At 42.4% G+C, this 9,291-nt stretch overlaps 1 protein-coding gene across 1 annotated transcript; it reads right to left on the reverse strand.

The window, feature by feature from the left end:
• Positions 1 to 1,571: 1,571 nt before the first annotated feature.
• On the reverse strand, positions 1,572 to 7,998 carry HNRNPA3 (heterogeneous nuclear ribonucleoprotein A3; the record flags this gene model as incomplete). The annotated part of the gene is made up of 11 exons (XM_080688766.1): positions 1,572 to 1,622; positions 1,715 to 1,779; positions 1,861 to 1,983; positions 2,503 to 2,646; positions 3,681 to 3,761; positions 3,851 to 3,946; positions 4,037 to 4,126; positions 4,419 to 4,629; positions 4,714 to 4,860; positions 4,948 to 5,070; positions 7,927 to 7,998. The coding sequence occupies 10 exons, from the start codon at positions 7,996 to 7,998 to the stop codon at positions 1,730 to 1,732; spliced, it is 1,137 nt and encodes a 378-aa protein (XP_080544892.1). The 3' UTR covers positions 1,572 to 1,622; positions 1,715 to 1,729.
• Positions 7,999 to 9,291: the final 1,293 nt, after the last annotated feature.

Consider the following 9,291-nt stretch of genomic DNA (forward strand, 5'->3'; position numbering starts at 1 on the left):
TTAGAGCAACAAGAGAGCATATTCAAACACTAGCACGCCCCATTCCCCTTTTTATTGCTTATTTTGCTTAGTACTTTTAAAAACCAAATAAAAATCTTGAATTCAACGTTCAACTGCCAAAGAAAGAACAACAGCAGGGCACAAACTTAGGGCTCCAGTGAAATTGTAAGCACTAGCTGGCGCAACACAGTAGACATTGGTTTTTAATATATATATATATATGACCTTGTTATCTAAAACTTCTCAACCAGGGTCTTCCAAACAAATTGATAACTCACACCAACATGATTTAGGTTGAAATATAAACAAGGAATACCAGTGTGTTCTTTGGGAATTTAAGTAGGAACTCAAGACTACCCAAATTTAAATTCAGGTCTCTGGGAAGTGAGAAGCTGGTACTAAGCACCTGTGCTACATTTCTGCTGCATTAAATTGTTCTGGACAATTATACCTAACCTATATTTAATTTAGTGTCATTCAGCAAAATGTATAGGGTAAAAACAATAAAGTATGCCAGCCAGTTAAAGGTTTAATAACACGTGACTTATTCTCTTGCTATAAAAGCTTGTAATGTGGGAGAAAAAAAAAATTAAACCAAAGAAGGTCAGGATTTATGGGTCTCATGTGCTTTGGAAAAAACAAACCAGGTACCAACTAATTTGCTCTGCTGTAGCAGGCTTAGTGGTCCTGTACCTTGAAAAGAATTATTTTTAAGGTGGCAAAGGAGAAAACATCCACTACCTTTTCCAGAATTTAATAGTGGGCTGTAGACATTTTTTTAACAACCAAAAACTATGGCAGCAGTTTTAATGTGACCAGGGTAAATGTAGAATGAAGACTCAGCAAATCTAACGCACTAAAATCATGATTACATTTTGAAAGAAAATGCACAAAAACCAAATAGGAATTTTGAGATGTTTCATTTGAAGATAATCTTAGTGCTATTAAATCCACATATATGCTAATTTAAATACCCAATCCTATTTATCTAAAACACACATTTCAAACATACAAATATCTATTCTCTCCACAAGTCAGTGCCCATTCATATCATGGTTTGGAAATGGGGAGAATAGATTCCCCTTAAATTGCAAGTCAGTAGGTGTTTCTTTACAGTTAACTTTAGCAAAATTCATACAAAATAGTAATTAACAATGATCTTTACTTGTTAACTTACAAGGAAACACCTTCAAAACTGCATTTTGTTAAAGTTTCTGTACTAAAATGTAGAAAAACTGAACTACACAAATATTGAAAAGTTAAAAATTCCTTAATTTTTTATTCCTGGTACCACTACCACAATTTACAGGGCAATATACCTGATGTAATGAAAAGAAAAAGAAAAAGACAAAGCTACAACAGATAAAAGACCTCAGGAATGTACATCTAATTGACACTACATTGCATTAATCAATAGCTGCACTTTTTGCAAACTGTGGCTATGACAGTCCTGAACAAGAAGGGTTTCCTGTTTAAGCTGCAGTAACTTTTCTGACTATGGATCATCGTTCCTTCTGTGGCAGATTTTTACAGTTCCTCTAATGCATTTGGGACGACTGTCTCAAAGTAACCTGCAGCTTTCCTGACAACTCCTCGCTCTCTCTCCTGCTAAGAACTGTAGCCTGTTGAATAATACAGGATAAAAAAATTATTACACTCAGTGAACATATCCACATATTCTTTATCATCACGAAAAAAATTTAAAGATACCTACCCTTTTCTGCTGTTTTTAAAACCTTCTGCTACCATATCCACTTCCACCACCAGATCCATAACCACCTAAAAATATACATAAGAATTTTCAAACATTTATAAAATTAAAAAAAAGGTCTGAAATTTTTTGATTAAAAAATTATTTACCACCATAGGGACTGCCAGAGCTTCTTCCACCAAAACTGCCCCCCTTCATGGGTCCATAATTTGATTGCTGTTGTCCACTGTAATTTCCAAAATCATTATAGTTCCCACCACCACCATAGTTACCTGAAATCACAAAAATTTTGTGGTTACAGATACAAGAATTATTCTACTTATATCTCTTAAAACCTAACCATAGGCTATTTGTGTCAATATGGTCCAACAAAATAGCAAAGTTCTGCACTGACATGGAATGACTTGAACTTAGTCTGCAATGCACTTATGACATATTAAGATCTGAAATAGTATTTTTAGCCTGGACCCCAGATGGTATCCCATCCATTTCAAGAAATCTGATTATTCAATTTACAAATCCCACTTGCCCAGTTAAAAAAATGTCTAATAAGAAAAATCTGGCAATAAATTACTGAATTTTAAAATGTAAAATAACATATAAGATACTGGTAAAATGTCCATCTTACTACACACAAAAAAGGAATTGAGTATACTTTGCCAACTTACTAAACCACCAGCAAAGTTAAGAAAACTATTACAACAAGAAATTTTATCAAATGGCTTCATCACTTTTCAATCATCTACATAAAACTATCAACAGTGAATAACATGTAAATAAAACAAGCTTACCACCACCAAAATTTCCTCCTTCATTGTAACCATCATATCCTCCTCCACCACCACCATATCCACCACCCTGGTTTCCATATCCTGGTCCACCGCCACCATAGCCTCCTCGACTACTATAACCAGGACCACCACCATAGTTGCCACCTAGAAAGAGAAGACCACACAAAAACATCACAATCACATAGGATTAAGATACTAAATTCTGGCATTACATTGAAGCTACTGGCAAGTATGCCAAAGAATTTTAACATTCTAAAACTTGGTATACACTTGTGTAATCCTAGTACTTGGGAGGCTGAGACAGAAAGATAACAAGTTGGAGCACAAGCTCAAGCAAAGCAGTAAGATTCTCACTGACCTAGCCAGACCCTGTTTCAAAATAAAGTAGGGCTTGGGTTATAGCTAGGAGGGAAATATCCCTGGGATCAAACCCCAGTAACACCTCTCCACAAAGGCTAGATAGTACTAGCGGTAAAAATCAAGGCTAGTAAATATGAATGCTTAATTATTTCTTCAAACTGAAAGCAAAATTCATTGTTTTTATTTTTTAAAGTTTCATTAAAAAGCCTCAGGCTTAGAACAAGTCTAGTTCAACTGTAATTAGAATCCTTAATCTTCAATCTTCAAGGGAAAATTTATTCTTCTATAGTATATTAGAAATATACTTTCGCCATCAAGCCACTCAAGTCATTACTAAAGTTGCAAACTTTAAAATTTTCTCTTTTTTGGGGGGGAGGGGTACTGAGGTTCCTGGAAGCCCTACCTCCGGGCTACACTCCCAGACCTATTTTTACATTTTTATTTGGGAACAGGGTCTCCTAAGGCAGCGTGCACAGCTGGCTTCGAAGCTGCATGATCCGCCTGTCTCTGCCTCCCAAGCACGGGGATTACAAGCATGCACCACCACGCACGGGGCAAAGTTTAATTTTCATTAAGGGTAGAAACAAAGTCAAAATATCAAACAGCAAGCTGGGTGTGGTGATGCACACCTGTAATCTGTATTTGGGAGGCAGAGACAAGAGGATCACAGGTCCAGTGAGACTTTCTCAGCAATCTAATGAGACCTCATTTCCAAATAAATAAAAAGTGGGCTATAGCTCAAAGGCAGAATGCCTCTAAGGCTCAATCCCAGTACCATAAAAAAAAAAAAACCAAACAGCAATTAAAAAATAACTTACCATCACCTCCAAATCCATTATATCCACCATCGCCTCCTCCATAACTACCTCTGCTGCCACCACCTCCACCACCATAGCCTCCTGAGGAAATATAAGATATGAATTTAAATTATATATTCAATTCACCCCTAAATTTTAGGTACACATATACTTTAATAAACACATCATACCTCTTCCACCAAAGTTTCCACCACGGCCAAAATTACCTCCACCACCTCCAAAGTTTCCTCCACGACCCATAAAGTTTCCAGATCCACCTCCACGACCTTCAACACAGGCAAGGAAGTAATTTTTAGTACCTTTACGACACGTTATATCCATGTACACATGTACAATGTACATATGATCCTGCTCACCTCTTTGTGATCCAGCAGACTGCATCTCTTGTTTAGAAAGGGCCTTTTTCACTTCACAATTATGCCCATTAATAGTGTGGTATTTCTGAACTAATTTTTTAAATCAAATAAAAAAGAGTTATTTTATGTTGGAGAAAACATGATCAATATCCAATCGTCATGAAACTCATTAAAACACGGTTAAAATGTTAAGTTGACTGAGTGGGTGGGGATGAGTGAATATTCTTGGGATATAAACACTCCTTGATCCACATGCTGGCTATACATGTGTAGACACCTTATAAAAACTGAACCATATACTTCACAAGCTCACAAACCATTTAAAAACTTAGTTCAAAATAGAGAAACCATTTGCCTCACCCAAGTTCTAACAGTTACTTACCAACAATTTTATCAACTGTATCATGATCATCAAAAGTTACAAATGCAAATCCTCTCTTTTTCCCACTCTGCCTGTCTTCCATAACTTCTATGGTCTCAATTTTGCCATACTTTTCGAAGTAGTCTCTCAAATTATATTCTTCTGTATCTTCTTTAATACCACCAACAAAAATTTTCTTCACTGTTAGATGGGCACCAGGCTTCACTGAATCCTATAAAATGAAATAATACGCTGAGTCAAAAACACCAAACATTTGCAACTTTCTATATTAGACAACATAATATTATTAAAATACCTCTCTAGAAACAGCTCTCTTTGGTTCCACTACACGCCCATCAACCTTGTGTGGTCGTGCACACATTGCCGCATCCACCTCTTCAACACAAGAGTAAGTCACAAAACCAAAACCCCTTGAACGTTTTGTTTGGGGGTCTCTCATTACCTACAAATAAAAATATAAAGCGTTGAAACATTTCTTCTGCAGGCCCTCTACTTTTCCCCAAGCCTTTTTATTCACGTAGTGGCTTACCACACAATCTGTGAGGGTGCCCCATTTCTCAAAATGTTCTCTTAAACTATCATCTGTAGTTTCAAAGCTCAGACCACCAATAAACAGCTTCCTCAACTGCTCTGGTTCCTTTGGATCATGGCCCTGAAGGAAGGGGGAAAATCAATGCATTTTACTATTTCTTGCAGTAGATGAATTTCTAAGAGGACAAGTCTTTAATCTACAAATAATAAAAACATCAAATACCTGTAACATTCACATTTTGTCCAGTTAAAATCTGACTAAAACAGTGCCAAGGAAACCAGCCTTTCAAATGCTAACACCACTTCAACAAACTGAAATCTGAGAGAACTCCAGAATCAAAAATCCCATGATTAAAAACATGCCAATAAAAAAATGCTACCAGAAGTATATGAGAACAGATTTAGTGAGAAGTCAGTAGGAGCTATTCCACTCACATATTTCAGGTATTCAGTCTACACTCCATGGAATATTTAATTTGAAGCCACACTGCACATAAAAACCACATGATAGACTTCAGAAGTTGTGAATGGCAAATTTAGAGAAATACCCCAGTTTCAAGCCAATCAATTTTAAATAGGCACCCCCCACCCAAATCTACCGCATAGCTCCTCTGAAACCAATACGCTAAATAGTGCAAAACCTATGCGCACTTGTATCATGCAGTTGAGGGACTTCAAATATGACATTTTATTTTATTTTTGGTGGTACTGGGGTGGAACCCAGAGGCTTCCAACCTGCAGGCTACACTCCCACACCTATTTTATTATTTGTAAACAGGACCTCACTAAGTTGCTGAGAGCCTCACCAAGTAGCTGAGGCTGGCTTTGAACCTGTGTGATCCTCCTGTCTCAGCCTCCCAAGCGTGGGGATTACAAGTGTGTGCCACCACGCCCGGCTTATGACATATTTTTAAAGTCAAAATGTCACACTGGCCTTTCATTAGGCAAAAATGGGCCAAAAGACAGAAGTTGTTTGTGTGTGGCACTGGGAACTGAACCCAGGGGCATTCTACCTCCAACTACTTCTCCACCCCTATTTTCATACTTATTTATTGCAGAACTGAGGGTGGAACCCAGGTGCATTCTCCCTCTGAACTATACTCCCAGCCCTATTTTTTTTTTAATTCTTTTTATCTTGTAACAGGGTTCTCACTGAGTTGCAAAGGGCCTCACTAAGCAGCTGAGGCTGTCGGTAAATCATAGTTCTCCTGTCTCGGCTTCCCAAATGATTGGTTCACAAGCATTTGCGCCCCACACTAGGCTCCCTTATTTTTGTTTTGAAAGAGTATCTTGCCAGGTTTATGAGAGGCTATTTGCTAATGATATCTTCCAACCTACAATCCTATCTCAGCCTCCCAAGCACTGAGATTACAAGTGTGTAACACCACACCTGGCCTTTTAAAAATTAAGATACAGCCTGAAGTTGTTTTGTGTTTTAAAACCTTCTTAGCCCAGCTGGCGGCACATATAATCGCAGCATTTGGAAGACAGGAGGACCACAGTTCAGGGACAGCTTCAGCTTCTTAGTGAGGCCCTTTGCAAATCAGTGAGACCCTGTTTCAAAATAAAAAAAATAAGGCTGAGAGTGTGGCTCAGAGGTAAAATGCCCCTGGGTTCAATCCCCAGTACCACAAAACAAAAACATAACACTTTTTAGCCAGGCCTTGAGCACATCTGTAAACCCAATATTTGGGAAGCTGAGACAGAAGCCAGGTTCTAGGCCAGACTCAGCAATTTAGGACTCCTTATAAAAAAAAAAAAAAAAAAAAAAAACGGCTTACATGTAGCTTGGGAGCAAAATGCCCTCCCAGTACAAAAAAAAAAAAAAAATCCACAGACGGTGGCACACTCCTGTAATCCCAATATACTTGGGAGGCAGAAACTTAGACCCCGTTTCAAAATTAAAAAATTATAAGGCTGGGGATGTAGTTCAGAGGTAGAATGCCCCTACGTTCAATCCCTAGTAACACACGCTAAAACTTTTTAATAAATTATATGAACTGCCATTCAATACATGCATTAAGATTAAGTGCTCACGTTTACATTCTAATGTCTTCTACAAGTAGAAATGTTAAGGCATTAATGTGAAGAGATTGTCACATGCTAAGAAAAAAAAGTTAAATGATTAACAGCCTAAAACCACTAGGCTTAATTCTGTCGCCCCCCCCCCATCTTGGATAAATGTAAAATCCTCACATAAATATTTCAACTGTGCTTACGGTCCTCTAAAGCAAACATTCAGAAAACTACAAGAACCTATCCAAACAGAAAAGCAGATTTTACAGATGTTCTTAGAACTCAAGCCTAATGGACCCACATGGTAATTTCAATAGTATTTAAAGTGACAAGATGAGCAAATTAGTATTTAAGGCAGCAATTTAAAAAAATATTTTCAATTTGGTGCTGCCAACAGGCCAGCGAATTCGCGTCGCCGAGGAGGGCACGTAAAGGCCTAGAAAGGCGCAGGCCGCCGGGAAGCGCAGCGCCCGCGCCTCGGGCCGCCTCCTGCCTGCTCCTCCAATCCGGCGCGCTCCTTCCCGGCGGCGGCGGCCATTGCGGGCCAATGCGCCATTTCGTAACGCGGCCGCGGATCAATGTCAATGTGGCCGCCGCCCGCCAGCTCGCTCGCCCGGATGTGCCCGCCCGTCCCTCCCCTCCCCCACCGCCTCCTCCCAACCGCTCCCGCGGAGGCCCGCCATGCCGCCCTCGGCCCCGACTCGAGGCCGCGCAGCCGGCGGGCGCCCGCTCCCCGAAGGCCCCGGCCGGCCGCGCCTCCGAAGGCCGCCAGGGCGGACGACGGGAGAGCGAGGCGGGCGAGGGCCCCGGGCGGCCTCCGCGGCCTGCTCCCCTCCCCCGCCGCCCGTCCCCACGCAGGGCGCGGGACCGCCAACCCGACCCACCCGGCCTCCCCGCTCCCATCGAGCCAGGCCCCCCACGCCGGCCACTGCCCATCAACCCCCCGCTCTCCCCCTAATACCTCCTCCCCCCGGCGGCGGCGGCGACGGCCGGAGTCGGGCTGGGGGCGACCGGGCGGCGGTTTTACCTCCATTTTGAGACCGGACTCGCCTCTTCCAACTCGAGTTCAATATGGGACCGAGAGGAAGAGGCGGGGCCAGTCGTCACGTGACGCGCTTTCCGCGCGCCGCCGTCCCCGTGGGGGGAAGGGCGGCCCGGGGGAGGGGCGGGGCCAACAGGAGTGAAGGGGAAATCGGAGGAGCGGATTGGAGGGCGGCAGGCGGAGGGCGGAGACTGGGACGGCCGCGGGAGCGCGCGCGCCCGGGCGCCTCCCAACGCAGCGCCGCCCTCGCCGCTGTTCGCGCCGGGCGACTGCCGGTACGTCAGCTTGGGCTCGGCCAATAGCGAGCGCCCACGTCGGGAGAACGCCTCGTGACCGCGGGTCCCGGGAGAGAAAGGCCTTTCCCTTTCTTCTCGCGCCGCCCCCCCCCCCCCAACCACGCCGGCCTCTTAGTCTCCATTTCCGAAATCTTTCCACTGTTGTGCCTGAAATAAGACCAGTTTTCCCTGTCTTGAAATTTAAGGTTCCAAGCAAGCCTCCTCGGCCCCTCAGATCACCTCTCCCGCTTCCAGGAGCCCGGAGCTATGTGTGACCCGCGACGCCCACCCGAGCGGGCGACTCCCCGAGGCCCTGAGCGCGGGAACGGGCCCGGGACAGGCCCCATTGCGCGCGACTTCCTGACGTTTTATCCCTTACGACCTGAGTCAGGACTGGTGGAGGTCAGTTCGTCGGGCATTCACTGATCAAGCCAGGGCTGTTTTCTAATGTTTTTCCAGTTTATCCAGGAAAGAGTTGAAGCATGTTTCAGGAAGTGGAATTTAGGGAATTGATGGATTTAGAATTTCTAAGAAGAAACAGTCGTTAGGCCTCTATTTGCGAGTAATTTTTACCTGTCACCTATTTCCAGTTCTGTTGTGTAATATAATGAACGTGATGGATTATAGAGTTAGAAAACTAGAGATAGAATTCTTTCTGCCCAAACCTTAGTGAGTTTTAGTTTAGTGAGTAAATACTGATAGGATTACGTGATTCCCAACACCCATGACATCCATAAATTAATAATTTGTGGAAACATTTAAATAAAGTTACTGCTGAAAAATGACCACCATCGACAAGCCTCCCTTCCCTGCTAAAATACAAGGGATGCCATCTATTTTAATTTAGCAATCCACAAGACCAATTCCTTTACAATTGGTATGGCCCATCCTGTAAAAATTGAAAGTCTAATCTGTTATATTTTGTCTTGCTTGAAAAGAAAGTTTGTATTAAGTGGGGAGTGGTCAGTTTGGAGTTTGGGGAAAGGGGAGTGAAAAGGGTAAGAATTTG

Source organism: Muscardinus avellanarius, assembly GCF_963383645.1.
Source record: "Muscardinus avellanarius genome assembly, chromosome: 2".
NCBI classification, from domain to species: domain Eukaryota; kingdom Metazoa; phylum Chordata; class Mammalia; order Rodentia; family Gliridae; genus Muscardinus; species Muscardinus avellanarius.